General features: G+C 36.9%; 4 protein-coding genes across 4 annotated transcripts; 3 read left to right on the forward strand and 1 right to left on the reverse strand.

The window, feature by feature from the left end:
* The first annotated feature begins 275 nt into the window (after positions 1-275).
* LOC116289454 (uncharacterized) lies at positions 276-3,223 on the forward strand. The gene is made up of 3 exons (XM_031696397.2): positions 276-319; positions 1,526-1,607; positions 2,191-3,223. The coding sequence occupies exons 2-3, from the start codon at positions 1,553-1,555 to the stop codon at positions 2,718-2,720; spliced, it is 585 nt and encodes a 194-aa protein (XP_031552257.1). The 5' UTR covers positions 276-319; positions 1,526-1,552; the 3' UTR covers positions 2,721-3,223.
* An 898-nt stretch (positions 3,224-4,121) lies between these two features.
* On the forward strand, positions 4,122-17,134 carry LOC116289451 (uncharacterized). Its single transcript, XM_089031288.1, has 13 exons — positions 4,122-4,189; positions 4,973-5,057; positions 5,555-5,714; positions 6,050-6,318; positions 6,995-7,018; positions 7,336-7,530; positions 8,319-8,519; positions 8,712-8,824; positions 9,117-9,190; positions 13,550-13,570; positions 13,906-14,030; positions 14,607-14,624; positions 14,720-17,134. The coding sequence occupies exons 2-13, from the start codon at positions 4,997-4,999 to the stop codon at positions 17,047-17,049; spliced, it is 3,591 nt and encodes a 1,196-aa protein (XP_088887414.1). The 5' UTR covers positions 4,122-4,189; positions 4,973-4,996; the 3' UTR covers positions 17,050-17,134.
* Positions 9,589-11,941, forward strand: LOC116303837 (uncharacterized). The gene is made up of 3 exons (XM_031713448.2): positions 9,589-10,086; positions 10,173-10,708; positions 10,785-11,941. The coding sequence occupies exons 1-3, from the start codon at positions 9,733-9,735 to the stop codon at positions 11,173-11,175; spliced, it is 1,281 nt and encodes a 426-aa protein (XP_031569308.2). The 5' UTR covers positions 9,589-9,732; the 3' UTR covers positions 11,176-11,941.
* LOC148910732 (uncharacterized) lies at positions 11,456-12,832 on the reverse strand. Its single transcript, XM_089031280.1, has 3 exons — positions 12,491-12,832; positions 12,130-12,384; positions 11,456-11,854 (listed from the first exon to the last, which is right to left on the reverse strand). The coding sequence occupies exons 1-3, from the start codon at positions 12,781-12,783 to the stop codon at positions 11,698-11,700; spliced, it is 705 nt and encodes a 234-aa protein (XP_088887406.1). The 5' UTR covers positions 12,784-12,832; the 3' UTR covers positions 11,456-11,697.
* Positions 17,135-17,641: the final 507 nt, after the last annotated feature.

Here is a 17,641-nt window from a genome sequence, read left to right on the forward strand (position 1 = left end):
ATTTAAACGCTGATGTATTCATTTATTCAACCATCCATCGATCCATCCATTTATCATATACCCAATTACCTATTTCCTCCTATACTTCCCTTATTAAGTTAGTCAGTCGGTCATTACTAGTCTACTTATCGCATACTACCATGTACCAACTCAGATACTATTCCATGATTGGTAGACTGATTGTTATTTCAATGAGAATCAAAACATTGCATGTAGCGTAGATAATGTTTTGCTAGAATCAATGAAGTTTTTCTGGTGGATTATAAATTGCTGTCAATAACCTCTATAATCAACAATAACAGAAAAGACAATTTAAAAGGTAAGGATATCCAGCTTTATTAAGAAATCTATTCTTAAAAACTACCAAGGAAAATCACTTACTTATTGTGTGGGTACAGTTGCTGGGCAAAAATGGCAAAATCTGTTGTGTTTTCTAGAGCTAAATAATCAATGTTTCTTTGTAAAGTACCACAAAATATAACGTAAATGTTAACGAAATTGCTAAAAGATTGCTACAATGACATATGATACAATGTGAACAAAGATGGCTAAGACACACTAGAGTTTTCTCAATATTTATTTTACCGAGGTTTTCGTATAGGAGTGTGAACGATATGCAAATTGGTATCGTAGGCCGTACCGTATCTTACCATAGCCTTAACTACGCTTTTTGATTGGATAAATTACTAAAAGGAAAAGGAAAGCCATTTTAATGTTAAGGTTGATCCTACCGCTTACGTGCTGTAAGTCTCTACCGTGTTCTCCATTCATATGGAAACTGCTCTAATGAATCCTTGAAGAGAAAGTTATGATCTTTAGATAATTCATTTTAGCGAGTATTTTCTTAAATCGTTGAATTCGACTTTTATATATTTTTTGAATTACATTCCTTTAGCAAGACGAGCTCAGAACGAATATTGTAGAATGAATATGTTTAATTCAGTATTTGGAAGAGAAAATTCAAATGTGCTGAAAAAAAGAACGCTAAATTGATATGTAACCATATGTACTCTTTGTGATTGGTTGAGTAATACGGAAAACAATGGAAAGCCTTTTCAATGTTACGGTATGTCGTATCGTGCATGTGCGGACAGTACCGTAAATTCCCCACTAACATGAAAATTATTCCAATGGAAAGCCACTTTAAAGTTATGGCATGTTGCACCGTGCACGTGCTCTAAGTCAATACCGTATATTTCCCACTCATATGAAAACCATTCCAATGGAAAGCCATTTTAATGTTATAGCATGTCGTACCGTGCACGTGCTGGAAGTCCGGCATGCAATACCGTATGTTTCCCACTCATTTGAAAGACCATTGCAATCATTTCAATGTTATGGCATGTTGTGCCGTGCACGTGCTATAATCCGGTAATACCGTATGTTTCCCACATATTTGAAAACCATTCCAATCAAAAGCCATTTCGATGTTATGGTATGTTGTACTGTGCACGTGCTGTAATACAGTGCCGTAGGTTACCACTCAATCCCTCTCTAAAGAAAATGATTTCGTTTTTATTTGAAGTACGTTTGTCAACTGTTGGTCGACAATATGAAGTTGACTGTTGGGATAGTCATATCAGCTGTATTTTGGATATCATTTGTAGGTAAGAAAATAATTTCCTTCCATGGAATAACATTTGTTTAATTGCTAGCAGAATGCCTGGCTAAAGCTTCGGACACACTGTGCAACATTGCGTGATTGTTGCAAGCTATCGATGTTGCGAGTTATGCAAACGAAAAAAATGAACGAATAAACAAACAAACGAAAAGAAAAAAAAAGCAAAACAACTAAGAAACCATCTTCACCATAAAGGTTCAAGGTTCAAGGTTTATTTTTTTCCACATATTTACATAGCTATTGCTGCTAGTAAAAAAGACAAAGAATCGTGGTAGGGTGCAGAAATACAACCCGAGGGGGTTAATGAAAATATTGTGCACCCTATTCATAGGTAATTCAATTTAAGATAATGGGACGGAAAAGAAGAAATTACAATGCATAAATAAGTTAAGAACAGTTCTTGGATTAAATATGTTTGAAGGGAATTGCTTATAAGTATTATGCTATACAAAAATAATGACGAAAATACTATCGAGATAATAAGTAGTTTTTATAGTTTGTAGTTTGTTTTAAACTGTAAAATAATCCAGTGTAATTAAATTCTGGTTGTCTTCATCGTCTCATTTTAGGCGCAATAGAAGACCTCATGCCACTAGACATTCCCAAAGCTCAAATAAAAAAGACCAACGCGAAGGCAGCTAAAAAGAACGACATTCAATTGCCACCTATTGAGAACAGTAGAAGTTTGACTCATGCAGATAGCAGCATCGAAGGATTGAGTGATGAAGAAGTGGAAGGCTACGATGAAAAGGCAATGAGGAGGGGAAGTATCACTTCTCCTAGACAAAAGACCAAAACCATAGGATCAGAGAATAGGGATATCAATGTTAATGCAAACAGTGGGCCTTCGAGCTCGAAGGAAGCAGACATGGGCCTCGAGGCAAATGAATTCGATACAGAAGAGCAAGAACAAGAACCAGATATAGTGAATAATGATGAGGAGGAAGGAATAGGGGGAAAGGACAACAATGGAGTTCGGGATGAGGCTGATAATATTAAAGATGTTGATGTGAATGATGGAGATGTGCAAGTAGACAACCCAGAAACCATGAGAGAACAAGATGCGGATTGGGGGAAAGAAGTGCATGAGGATGACTAATAAGGACAGACAGACAACTAAGATACTGCCAAATAAATCAGACAGGAATACAGACATTGTACAGTATATATACCACGATGAATGGACAGACAGATAAAAAAGATACTGAAAAATAAACAATTAACAGACAGGAATACAAATAGTACTTATATATAACACGATAAAGAACTCATTTGCTCATTTTACGCGACTTGAAGTTGGGAAAGGCCCATTGGCACTCATCTTCAGTCGTTTCATATAAGGCTCGTAATTTACCTATTACGCATGTTCTTATACGATTTCCGAGCCCATCCTACACGGCTTACAGCCTCACCTATCATATAACACGACAAAATGACAGAAAACAGACAAAATTCATATATGTTTATTTTGACACGATTTCTCTTTTTAAGGGAGGAGGGTCACGTGACCAACTGTTATAAAAGGTCTATCGCTCTTCATTCTTGAAAAAAACTGCTACCTTTTTTGATCTACGTTTTTGCTAATAAAAACCTTTTTCTAAATTCTCAAGTGTATTAATATATTTCACAGGAAACTAAAAGGCCCAAAACGCAGGCATAATATAGCTATTATATCTATGGTGGAAATAGCTTCTGTTTTCTAATGAAATTTCAGTAAAATGATCGAGAATTTTGCTCTCATCACCGAATTTCAGTCCTACAATTTTTCGAACCACGTTTAAACTTAGAAAATAATAAATGTTATTATTCAAAAATTTAAGAGATGAAAAATCTTCGAATGACGTCTTATCAAATATTAAATTCATGAATGCAATAGGAACTTTAGTTGAGTTGTAAAAATTGAAACGCGATTCCCAGCCAGGATAAAAGGAGCAAGCGCGCTTAATATTTTGGCGCCAAACTTCCCGCCATATTCTCTAAGCGGAATGGTGCAAAATTCATCAAATCAAAATTACGACCAACAGCAATGAATTAGTTTTTTTTATGATCAACAATTCCTTTTATGGTCTACAAGCAATTCCTTCTAATTTTAGCATCCGTACTTGAAACACTCCATCCAAAACGCCATCTCCAAAGAAAGATCAGTTCAAGTTCAATGGGCAGAAATTTTTTTAACGATTTGGGGGCCTTACTGCAAAATTTTAGACGTAGACAATTGGGGACTACTGAATTTCGCGGGAAAGACGAATAATGTAATGTTTTTTTTCGCTTTTATAAAAGTACATTACGAACAAAGACGTTACATTGTTTCTTTACGCATGGCGAAGCAAATGCAAAGCAATTTATGTTGTTTGTAGTGGAAGCAACTTTACCTTCAAGTAACCAGTTTTTCAACAATGAGTTTGTTATGGTTTTCTATAGTTTCTAATGGAATCACCGCAAAAACAATCATAAAACAATTGAAATAAATGCAATTAATAATAAATGACATCCTGTTTGTGTTTGATTCACTTTTTAATCGTCAAACCCTTTTTCTTAGCGAGGATTTTTACTCCCAAGCTACAAATGGTAAGAAAAAAATTATTATACGAATATGAAATCAAGGTAAACTTAGTTAAAAACTCTAGGGTAAGTTAAAACAAGATTGGAATAACTTTTACGAATGTCCTATGATGATAATTATAATGCTGTCAGTTCAGCGGTAAAGCAATGATTAGTCACAGCTTTTTATCATAAGGAAAGGGTTTTTCTCTTAAAAAAACGAACGAATGTATAGAAAGAAGTCAAGAATCAAATTGCAGTAAGCTAAACTTTACAATCCAATTTATCGAATTGTTATTCACTCGTAGAAGAAAAACTACTCTTACTTCATACTATATTTTGAATATATATTTTTCTCTAGAATATTCGATATATATATATATATATATATATATATATATTTCAAAATATCAATAATATAAAAAGAGATAAATTTTTCGAAAAATATAAATACAAATTTGATAAGCTTCGAAAACAGAGGAAGACTAATTAATTTGATATTTAAGTTGAATAAATCCCAGTTTGTTTTGGGCAAGATCTACTGGTAACATTGACCTTCAATCAATCTTATAAAACTGCTTATTACTGTAGCTTTATATTCTTCTCATTTCTTTCTTTTTTCCATTCCAATTTCATTTCTGTGACTTATATTTTCACTTTCTTTTTGTTTCAATTTCTACTTCACCCTTTTATTTATTATATTCCCATTCCATTTCCACTTTTTCCATTCTATTTCCTATCATTGTTTTTCATTTTATGCTCTCACACGTATAATATTTACAGAAATTCTTTTCCAAAAATATTTTGCAGTTTTCTGAAGACTGAGTCTCAAAGATGTCTACATTTATTTATATCTATATCTTACTCTTCGCATTAAATTGGGTTCACCTTGAAGGTATGTGCACATATCGCCAAACGCATGAATGTAACAACTCGATCATGTGGCTGAGCGTATTGGACAAGCCTCTTTCCCCCTAACTTAAATATTTCCTCTTAAGATTATTACAACTGTCCTCCAAAATGGCTTCCATCATGTGAATTTAAAAAAAGGCTTACTTCGATACCGATTGTGTTGGGGCCTTTGTTGGTCAAACTTTTAAAAATGTGTGTTAAAATCCCATATGTCCTCCAATATGGCATCCATCACGAGATCAAGCTTCTATACATAACTTAACTAGTATTGAAAGAAAGTATTACCATTATGACCAATTATTAAACCTGTCCTCCAACATGGCTTCTATCACGTGATCAAGCTTTGATATATAACTAAATTAGTATTGAATGAAAGTAACCCCCATTATGACCTCCATTATCAATATGACTTCCATCACGTGATCAGCCTTCTATATATAACTTAACTAGTGTTGAATGAAAGTATCATATATTTTGCAGCCACAATACAAAGGGATATTTTAACTTACATCAATGATCTTCGTCATCTTCATTCCTCGGGACCTCTCATCATGTCTCCAACCATCAGCGCCATGGCTCAGAAATCTGCAGAAAGATTTTCGAAAAGTGGTGGTGATTCTTCTGTCGTATCTAATGCACAGTACGTAAGATAGTATTGTCTACTTTCTCATAGCCTACGATGCTCTGCTTTGGGGAGGGGATGAGGTGACCGGTAAAAAAGTGTACCTAAATTAATTGTTCTTCAATTGAATGTGCACTATAACTGCTTTTATCTGTAAAGTACTGATTATTAGTTTCATGTAAGTCGAAAGGATTGATGTTAAAGAAATGAGATTGTTGAAAATGATAATGATAATGACGATGTACTTAGTTGAAAATGATGATGATGATGATGATATTGATGATAAATACGCTCGATGATGGACATGATGTAGTTGATGACCAGAAGTTTAGAAATTTGTTTCATACTTTCAGATTCAGTACCAACCATTGTGTCTTCAATGGAAGACTAAGCCAGTTGCCAAAAACATGTGCAGTTAGATGGTACACCACCATGAAGGACCACAGCTGGTGTAGGCCTCAGCGAGAAGGGAAAGCAAGACCTTTTATCAACATGATATGGAACGCAACAGCAAGGGCTGGAATTGGGGTATCGCAGGGAAAAAGTAGAAAATACTTCGTAGTGATTTATTTTTCTCCGAGAAAAACTCATGACGTGAAACAGAATGTGAAGCCAGTGAAAAGTAAGAGTAACAGTTATGACCCTTGCTAGCGAGCGGTTGGCTGTGATGAATGAAGCTACTTTGTAGTTGCTTATTTTTGTCTGAGAAAAAAACACAATGTAAAAGAGAATGTGAAGCCAGTGAAAAGTAAGAGTAACAGTTATGACCCTTGCTAGCTAGCGGTTGGCTGTGATGAATGAAGCTACTTTGTAGTTGCTTATTTTTGTCTGAGAAAAAAACACAATGTAAAAGAGAATGTGAAGCCAGTGAAAAGTAAGAGTAACAGTTATGACCCTTGCTAGCTAGCGGTTGGCTGTGATGAATGAAGCTACTTTGTAGTTGCTTATTTTTGTCTGGGAAAAAACCACAATCTAAAAGAGAATGTGAAGCCAGTGAAAAGTAAGAGTAACAGTAATGACCCTTGCTGATGAGCGGTTCGTTGTTATAAATAAAGCTGCTTTGTAGTGACTTATTTTTGTCCGAGAAAAACTCACGATGTGAAAGAGAATGTGAAACCAGCTACTGTCTACTGTCCAAAAGGTGGGGCCATAGCGGTCCCCGTTGCCTCTATCAAATTCCTTTGTCCACGTGTATCAGGGTGAATGAGAGATTAGGGCTCTTTGTTAGATAATACGTTATACGAAAGGCAAAACCTGTTAATCGTTTTTTTTTTTTTTTTTGTTTTTTTTGTTTGCAGTTGTTACCCAAGCAAGTCCAAAAGGTGAACCAGATACATCTGAATGTTTTTCTTGTTCGGATGATCCAACGGAACCAATCTAGGCATTTCAGACCAAAAATATGGCGTTGCAGGGATAGACTTGAATATCTGGTCTTTGAGGTGTTCTTCATTAAAGCTAGGGCTTTCCCATAGGACTTGAGTTCTCTGTTATAAGTACTTGCAATTCAATTGATCTCTTCGCTCTTGAGAATAATGCCTAATGACGTCGAAACGTCGAGAAAAAATTTGGAGTAATCAGAATTATCATTTACTAAATTTATTTATTATTTTACTAAAATATCCCATTCCTTGTATTACAGCTGTTTGCGCTAAAGGATATAGTCGATTTGGATCGTCATGTTTTAAGTTTCACCCAGAGAAAGTCACTTGGGAGCAAGCTATCGTCCATTGCGCCAATGAGAACGCGACTCTTACTTCTGTTAGGAACAAGGAAGAAGAAAAGTTCCTGAGGATTCTTCAGGAGAGAGGCAAAGGAAAAGGATGGATGTGGATAGGTACGTGTGTCCTCTATTTCTACTGCTGGAAAAGACTGCTAATTTTCGTTTGGGAAACACAGATGCCCGTGCGTCTACTAATGCGCCGCATTTTAATCTTTAATTTGCATTTTGGTCCCAATATTCACCATCTCATGTGGGTATGATTTCTTGTTCGTTTTCTCCTGTGCTCCATAATTTTCTTTCGAGGTATTTGGTTTTCCTAGCTGCACTAAATCGATGTCTCAATTCTATTTCTATTATCAGGGATTATAAGTTTATTAGCCCGTGGCCCTTGTTCAATGATCGAATTGTAATTTGAAAGTCTTCTCGAGGTCTTTGGTTTTCCTAGCTGCACGAAATCGATGTCTCAATTCTATTTCTATTATGGATTATAAGTTTATTAGCCCGTGGCCCTTGTTCAATGAACGAATTCGATGTCTCAATTTTATTTCAATTATGAATTATAAGTTTATTAACCTGTGGCCTTTGTTCAATGATCGAACTGTAATATGAAAGTGCAGATCGTAATTGATGCGAAGCGGACAAAAACCTGGAGAGCCCTTAGAGAGTACTTGTAAGAATAGATAACCAAAAAGCAACACTACTTACATAGCATCAACTGTTACAGGCAAAAGAAATGCTAGTAAGCGGAACGCCATAATGAGGTTTGTCAGAAATTAAAGGGAAAGAGATTCCATACAAGATGAAAAGGTTTTTTACATTACCTAAGGCAAATAGCTAAGTTCGCCAACGTACTCTAACGCTCTTGTGCGGGAACGGTTAAAGACGTCTTTATTTGCTTCCAGGTCTTCACGATAGGCTTCACGAGGGTCATTTTGCATGGCTTGATGGCCTGGACTTTGCTCCTGGAATATGCGCACCTGTCACGACCAATGGAGGAAGCTCTCAAAACTGCGTTGCCTGGACAACCAATAAACCACTCAGCTGCTGGTCTGATAAAGTGTGTAGTGAGCGTCATCCTTTCATGTGTAGAATGCCTATTGAAGGTAAAAATACTAGAGATTGATAGAGATTGTATAGTAGTGGTGGAGATGATGATATTTATAGCAATGGTTATATAGTGATGGTACTGTTTGTATTTATGAAGAAGGAACGCGGATTTCACGAAGAAAACAGAAATAACCTCCAACTCAACTTAAACCTTCTACCAATTCCTTCAATGATTTATATATTCTTAGGCAAACTAACTTTCCGAGTGGAAATATTGTTCAAGAAGTATCGATGGAACCCCAACTTTAGAAACAAGCAATCCAAGGCATTCAAAGACCTGAAACTTGGAATCAAGGTCACGGTATGTAAGATGGTTACCATGTCAAGTTACTTTCAAATTGTGTTCAGCACAGTGTTTAAGAAATATGCACTTAACAGTTGTCGCTAAAATGTCTGATCCCTCCTATACATGGAAGAGTCGAGGATGGGGTTGCGGCCAGCGGCGGAAGTTATAATTGTCTTGTTAATTGTCAATTATCTTGAGCGGAGGGGTTTGAAAACCCTTGCATCCATTGCCTCGTCGGTCCTCGGCACGTGTATCAAAGTTTTTAATATATGAGCATTCTTGACTAACGAATTTGATGTGTTTTCAGTTTAACGAAGTATTTCAAAGGAGTTCTGGAAGAGTTGGCGGAGGTTTGAGAGGAATAAAAATAAAAGCTGTCAGGTAAGCGTGGAACATCAACAGAAACCAAAAACAAAAACAAAAAAGAATTTATGGTCAAGTGAAGAAGTCCTCCATCTTCGTAGGATAAATATACAGTCAATGTCATTAACGTTGTCCACAGAAAAAAGACATTTAGATATTTACACATTTAGACATTTAGACTGAAAGAAATATCACGTGTTTCCTCGAACGTTCTGGCATAAAACAAACGCTGAAATACCATTCTCCATCTTAAATCCTCACTAAATGGTCGAGGCATTCTGGACTTTCGATTCACGAGTTGAATTTTACATTTAAAGTGTATATCAGGTCTAGAATTTTTTTACGGTTTTGTCGTCTCTAGATGATATAGATAAATATTCCAAAAAAAATTTTTCGATTTCGAATTTTTTTCATCTCGAAATCAGCCTTCAAAGTTAGATTTCTGGCGACGCCCAGTCGTGTTGGCCGTGTTTTGGGAGACGCTAATGGACTGGCACTAGTTTTTCTGTGACGTAAATTCGGTGACACAGTTTAGATCGGCCTTTCGAAGTATTGTAAATATGCCTAGTAGGTGCGTGGTTGGAGGGTGTTCAAATATAACGAAGAAAGGCATAAAACTTCATACGATCCCTTATTTTAATGATGACCGACCAATAGCAAAGGCTAGAAGGAAAAGATGGGTCGATTTTGTGTTGAAAAGACGAGCAAAATGGACGCCTACGGCGACTTCGGCAATATGCTCGGAGCACTTTTCTCCAGAGGACTACAGTCAGCGTTACTCTTTCGGAGAAGACGACAGAAAGCTGGCACACTTAGTAAGGGATGAGACCGGAATTGTGTCATACCCAAAACTTTACCCAGTTCCATCGACTAGTTCAGCTGAAGCCAACAATTCTCAAAGAAATCGCCGAAAGGTAAGTCGTCGATTGATAATAAAAAAATGTCACACATATTGGACTATATGCCCCAACTGTAGCACTATCGTTTGTTTACTATATAGATTCTTAGAGACATGATCGCTGCTAGTACTGGTGAGTCCAGAGAAGCCATGGGACCTGTTAGAGAGCTTGAGAATGAAGACAGGTTACCTGTAGACAATGCAGAGGAGCCTGATACAGTAATCAGTGCCGAGGATTGTTCTTCAGCGCGGGATTTCAGCACCCAGACTCCAGATTGCTTGGCTTGCAAAAAGCTCAAAGAAGAAAAACGATTGCTACATAATAAATGCATCGATTTAAAAAACAAGATCGATTCTCTGGCAAAGGAACCCACTCCAAAATCGTCCTGTGGTATTCAGTGTAATTTAACACAGCTGAACGACCATGAAGAAGGTCTTGGAGAAAGGATCGGAGAGAATTTGGAACAAGACGATGAGTATGTAAATATGGAAGTGGAGGAAGATGATGAGGACACAGTTGACTATGACATTACAGAGGAAGAGCCTGAGAGTATCCCTGATGACGTTGACTATCACCCCTACACAGATACAGAGACAGAAACTGAAACGGAGGATGAAGAGCATATGACAGGAAAGAGGTATGGAATAAATTTGATCTTTATAGTTTAAATCTTGACAAAAAATAATTTGTTTTGCTGTTGTTTTGTCTTACAGATTCAATTCAAGCAACTATAGCACTAGAACTGAGCCTAAGTACATTGTCTTCTTGTCCAAGCTGTTATTGTTGTTCTCCTTCTGCCACTCCTGCAAGACTGAAAACCCTGTTGTGACATACCGAGAAGTAGGGACTATGGTCAATATCACTACTACATGCCAAAACCCCAGATGCCCAAAGAAGGAAAATACTTGGAGAAGCCAACCCAACATGACAGGCACTAAGATCCCAGCTGGTAATATTCTCCTGTGCTTTGCTGTCCTAACTGCAGGTGCTTCTGCAAGCAAGGTTTTCAGGCTATTTCAGCACATGGGAGTTGCCTGCATCACACTTACTACTTTCTTTAAACATCAAGGGGTACGCAATGTTTACAAAATGCTTTATTTATAAAAATGATCTATCATAGTTGAATTTAGTTGAGTAATGCAAACAAGGGCTCTGTACCTGAGAAGTAGGAGAATTATTTTCCATGTAAATTTATTTTTTGAATTTTAAGAAAAGCTGTTTCCTTCCATCCTGCTGTTTTGGAAAAAGTACCAAAAAGTAAACAATGGCATTAGAGTCTCAGTGCTAAGGTGTATTAGTCTACTATCCATTTCACTGGTTTAGTGACTTCACTCTTATATTAATATGTAGAAATGTATCATTTTGTAATACTTTTTACAATTAATTATTTTATAATTTTTTATTATAGTTGTAAGTGCAATACAAAGTGACAAATACAAAACAACCCTCATAAAGGCAATTTGAGTCATTTCTATTAGACCCATGATACAAAGTTGTATAATTAGTGAGGAGAGTCGAAGTAAAACAAAAGAAAACAGTGAATATCTACTACTATGTAGTGCAATTTTTTTCATGCTTCAAGTAAAATCACTCTAATGCAATGTTCTGTTTATAATATAATATGTATCACTCGTTATCTTCGTATCCACAAAAATCGGTGCTAGGAAACTGTTTTCTTATCGAGTGGTATGCACAAGCAGGCAGTGGGATTCTCTTGGATCCTCCTCCTTGATAACCATGAACCAATTGGGTGAATTCCCTGTAAGCTGTTGCACGGAGAAGCCTAAAATATGAAATGATAATTTGTTAGTATATAAACTTATCAAACAAACAAGAATATATTCTTGAAATAAACAACTGTCAGTTACAATTGCTATTTACATCATTATCATGGAAATAAGTAATACTTTAAAACGGCATGGTATGACTTGTAAAGCACGTGAACAGTAAAAGATATAAGAAAATAAGGAAGAAAACATTAGTCATAGTTATCTTACTTGTTCTGGGCCCATGTAATTAAAACTAAGCTTAGAAGAAAAAAAAAAAGGATTTACTCACTCTTCTTCACTGCCAGTTTGTCTATACTTATATCCGTCGATAGTGCGGTACTTGGCACATGATGAACGTAGGGACCAGCGATTTAAACAAACAGGCTCAAACCCTGGATGTAAGGTCACACAAATGGGAGGTACTTCCAATTCTTCGAGCACTTCGGAAGACTTCAGTGACTCGAGACAACCCTCTATTTCGTGACAGCAATTACACTCTTGAGGTTTTTTAAGTAAGTCTTTCTTGCAATGACCGCATCTACACCTAAAAGAGGAAACGTTTAGATTTGCGAGTTAGTAAAAAAATCAAAACGAAACTAAATATTTTGCAAAAAGAGTGAGCTTGTAGCTAGATCTTGATAGTTACGTACCAAGCGCTATTCGGCGTGACGCCATCAAATCTTTCTTGAAGCTTTTCATTTCTCTTCTCGATCTTTGAAATTTCTTCGTTATATTCACTGAGCCAGTCCGCATCAGCAAGTGGTTCTGAAGAATATGGTCCTACCAATTCGTGAGATTCAGACCTGGGGTAGCTATCATCTGACTCGTGTGTTTCAGCATGTTGATGGCATTCGTCCTCAATTTCTCCATCCTCTTCCTCTGAATATATACTTGAAATCTCGCTTTCAGAGCTGCAATCACTCCCGTAATAGTTCGTAGCCATCTTGTGAAATTATATATTGAAATTTATGTTTTTTGAAGGAATGAAAGTCACTAACGAGTCAATGTTTACAATACTTTGTCTACTCGTATCCTTGACAATCGCTTTTCTCGGTTCTCGAATTTACGTCACTAGTTACCAGTCTCCTAAAACACGGCCAACACGACTGGGCGTCGCCAGAAATCTAACTTTGAAGGCTGATTTCGAGATGAAAAAAATTCGAAATCGAAAAATTTTTTTTGGAATATTTATTTATATCATCTAGAGATGCCAAAACCGTAAAAAAATTCTAGACCTGATATACACTTTAAAGTTCAGGCTCAATTTAGTCTAAATGTGTAAATGTCTTTTTTCGGTGGACAACGTTAATGACATTGACTGTAGGTATTGATTAATTGATTGATTGAAGACAGATCTAAAGCGCAAGGGATTTTTGAGACAAATACTAAGATTAATATCTTAACCTCATTTTATGAGTTGCTCGTGCTTGATATACATGCATAAAAATCCACAACAATTGAGGTTAATATATTAGAAAATTAGGCACAATATAAATGAAGGCACATTGATAAGTCAAAACGAGTCATCATGCATTATATGGTGTTGTTTGTACCGAGCCTAGACCAAACAGACTGCAATCCAACCAAACAAAATGCAATCTTTTTTATCGAACTCAGTAAGGCCTTTTAAGTAGTAACTCTAAACTTATGCAAGCAACTTACAAATAAATGAACTTATTAGTTCTCATGTTTTACTTTCTTTATTTCAGACCTTTCAGCATGCAAGGAAGGTAAAAATGAATAAGACTATTATTCTTATGACTGTGAAATGGCACGGTTACGACGTTACATTACGTGTAAATAACGTGTATACTTCAATGGACCGTTTTCGAATTACTCAAACACCGCTGTGTTCTTTGATTACAGACTCATTTACTCAGGGCTAGCCTTATTTGAGTGTCTAAATATTCACAAATACCAACAGTAAAGTAAAGAATGCACAACTTCAACAATACAAACACTTTGAAATTCCAAGAACCTTTGTCTAAACCTCGTTACTTAGTTATTATGCGAAAAATGCAATACACCTCAAAAAGTCAGATTTATTTATACTGCTCTCTCTTAGGCGTCGAGGTACGGCCATAACTCTGTCGCTACAGTTTCGATCTCAGCTTGCAGATCCAACGGTAAAGTTTCAAAAGTTCTTGAGACCTTCAGAAAGACTGCTGAGTGTCACAGTGGACAGTCCAGGTAAGGATTGAGAGTAGTGATAAAATGGTACGGATGGCAATGATATTGACAATTGTAATGATGAGTATAGTAAAGTAGATATTAATGATGATGATGATGAATGATGGCAATGATTGGGATAGCAGGAATGATGTTGAAGATGGTGAAAGACAGTGAAAACTGGTAAAGTAGATATTGATGGTGATGATGATGAATGATAAAGAGGAAGACAATGGCATGAATGATGTTGAAGATGATAAAAAAATAGTGATTACTGGTAAAGTAGATATTGATGTTGATGATGAATGATGAAGAGGATGAGGATAGCATGAATGATGCTGGAGATGATGAAAAAGAATAATGATTACTGGTAAAGTAGATATTGATGATGATGATAAATGATCACGAGGATGAGGATGGCATGAAAAATGTCGAAGATGATGAAAATTAATAGTGATGACTGATGATTTAGATATTGATGAGGACGACAAATATGATGACGATGGTGTGATGATGAGACGATGATGTTGATGGTGATGAGAATAAATATTATATAACATCCCCTCTAACCTTATCTATGTATTTTTCTTTTTGTAGTTATCCACAAGTCTTCATGTAAGTCATAATATTGGGTGGGAAATTTGAAATTTCTTTTATAACAGACTGTTAGAAATTGTTGTTTAACCAAGTTTTTTTTTCTTTTTCAAAAGTATCAAACACTCAATGCTTCTTCCCCTGTCGCAAACATGGCCAGAACTCCTGTCCTACCTCGTCTTATACAGGATACCCTAACACCGGGTATCACAATACCGTATACCACAACACCGGATACCAAACAGGATACCATAACACCGGATACCACACTGGATACCATAATACAGGCTACCACACCGGATATCATAATACAGGCTACCCTAGCGTCGGATATCATAACGGCTATCACCATGTCCCGTGCCCTACGGCATGCACTCATTATACCTATAGCTGTCCGACATACTGCCCACAGTCCTGCTGCTCACAGGTCAAGCAACGAAAAAGTCCTTCCTCACCGGCAAAGCCGACAGTCCCATCCACACAAGCTACAACTGTAACAACAGCTGCTGTAGGTACAGGGATAGCAAAACCACCGGAGCCTCTCACTCAGGCCCCTGTTCAGTACCAAGCCCAGCAGACCGGATACACCTCATATCAACCCTACAATCAGTGCAATACATGCCACCTTTATTCTTCACCTTATTGTTATACATACTGTGATGAAGCCTGCTGCAAACATGGAAACAAGGCAGGAGATTTGCACGAAATGTTGGCTGATATGAGAGAAAATCTTAAGAAGTTCCAAGCGATCGCAAAACTGGGGAAAAGTTCAGATCTTCCTGGTTTTCAGGAAGAAGAATTTCAAAGCAATGAAGTGCCGCTTTTCGGCAAAAAGGCGAAGTTGGCTGTCAAGACTCTTAAAAAGAACATAGAAAAGTTAGAGGCGAAGATCAAAAGAGGTAAAAAACTTTTTGCAAGTAAAAATAATCAAAATGATCTTCAAGGCAAACAGCACAAATCCAAAGAAGTTAACAGCCTGCCCTATTTCGATGAAGATGAACTGTCAGATATTAATAATGATGAATCTGACATAGACGGAGAATTTTTGGAACTGAAAGAGTCGAAAATCAAAGATGACTACCCTCATATGCATATCCACCCAGACGACAAAAGTACCGAACGTGAAAAAGCTGATAGTTATGTCAGCATGGACAATTATGGAAAGGCCCACAAAAATAAAGAATTTGGTCAAAGGCACCCTGATAGTCCACCAAATATTTACGAGAATTCCATGGGATTGACACAGACACCCAAAATAAATACTGAGAGTTACCCACAATTGCATCCAGAAAACAGAATCGGATCATCTGAAAATGATTTCAAAGAGGAAAAAGTTGGGGATAGGCACCCAGATAGTCCCCCAACTATTTACGAGAATTCCTTGAGGCATACCCAAGACACGGCAGAAGTTAACAGTTACCCAAAAATACACCCAGACAACGAAAGTACTGGGTCGCCTGCTATCGAGTTTCAAGAGCATACCACATATCACCCTGACAGTCCCCCAGCCACTTATGAACAGTCCTTCGATCGTACCCAAAAGGCGACAGCTAATGAAAGCTACCCAAAAATACTCCCAGAAAACAAATCCACCGGGCAATCTGAATCTACGTTTGAAGAAAATGCTACATATCACCCTGACAGTCCCCCAACCACGTATGAACAGTCCCTCGATCATACTCAAGAGACAACAGCAAATACTGAGAGCTACCCAAACATAGCCCCAGTAAATAAAAGTACTGGGTCTTCTGAATCTACGTTTGAAGAAAATGCTACATATCACCCTGACAGTCCCCCAACCACGTATGAACAGTCCCTCGATCATACTCAAGAGACAACAGCAAATACTGAGAGCTACCCAAACATAGCCCCAGTAAATAAAAGTACTGGGTCTTCTGAATCTACGTTTGAAGAAAATGCTACATATCACCCTGACAGTCCCCCAACCACGTATGAACAGTCCCTCGATCATACTCAAGAGACAACAGCAAATACTGAGAGCTACCCAAACATAGCCCCAGTAAATAAAAGTACTGGGTCTTCTGAATCTGCGTTTGAAGAAAATGCTACATATCACCCTGACAGTCCCCCAGCAACGTATGAACAATCCTTCGATAATATCCAAAAGACAATAGGAAATACTGAGAGCTACCCAAAAATAGACCCAGATAACAAAACCACCGGGGCCTCTGGTTTGAAGCTTGAAGAACGTGCCACAAATCAATCTGAGAGTGCCCCAACCATTTATGAACAACCCTTCGATCATACCCAAGAGACGACGACAGCAGATGATAAGTACGTTGACCCAGACGCGCCCAAGGAGACTGGTACTAGTGTCGACGTTAAAGGAGTTGCTACAGACCCTGACACCCCACCAGATACTTTTAATGATTATTCCCAATTATTGACAACGCAAAATAATAAAGATGTCAACACATTCCAGTGAAAAATATTGTTCATAATGAATTTTCCGGTGAATCATGTGTAAATCAATGCTAGCTTGTTTATCAATAAAATCAAAATATATGAGAGATGTCTTATTTATAATATGTAGTTCATTTTACCGAAATCAATATTTCACAGCATTTTTTTAAAAAGTACAAATTTTGCTAGACTATGACTACCCACGGTATTGCTCGAAAACACTCCTCTTGTAAACTATTGGTTGAGCTACTTCATCTACTAAAGTTTCCAATATTTTTGTCTTCCAACGATTGGTGGAAAAATTTCCTTATCCACTAACTGGTCGTTCTGCAGTTGTAAAATATTTTGCTGGTATACTGATTGATAGATCTCTTTCTCTGTCCACTGATTGGTCGAAAAATATTTGCAAATATTCTGTCCACTAATTGGTCAGAAATGTCGGTCAAAGAATGTCTTCGTCCACTAAATAACAGCTCTCATCTAGGCAAGATTTTAAATTTAAATCCATGGAATTCGAAATCGTAAAGTGATGTATAAGACAATATATTTCTCATTTCCCTGGAGATTTTGAGATCTTACTTTATAAATTATGAATTAAAGAGGGGACTTTTTGA

The sequence above is a fragment of the Actinia tenebrosa genome, unplaced genomic scaffold, assembly GCF_029948245.1.
Source record: "Actinia tenebrosa isolate PJP-AT-01 unplaced genomic scaffold, QUT_ActTen_1.0 PGA_scaffold16__25_contigs__length_10494907, whole genome shotgun sequence".
Taxonomy (NCBI): domain Eukaryota; kingdom Metazoa; phylum Cnidaria; class Anthozoa; order Actiniaria; family Actiniidae; genus Actinia; species Actinia tenebrosa.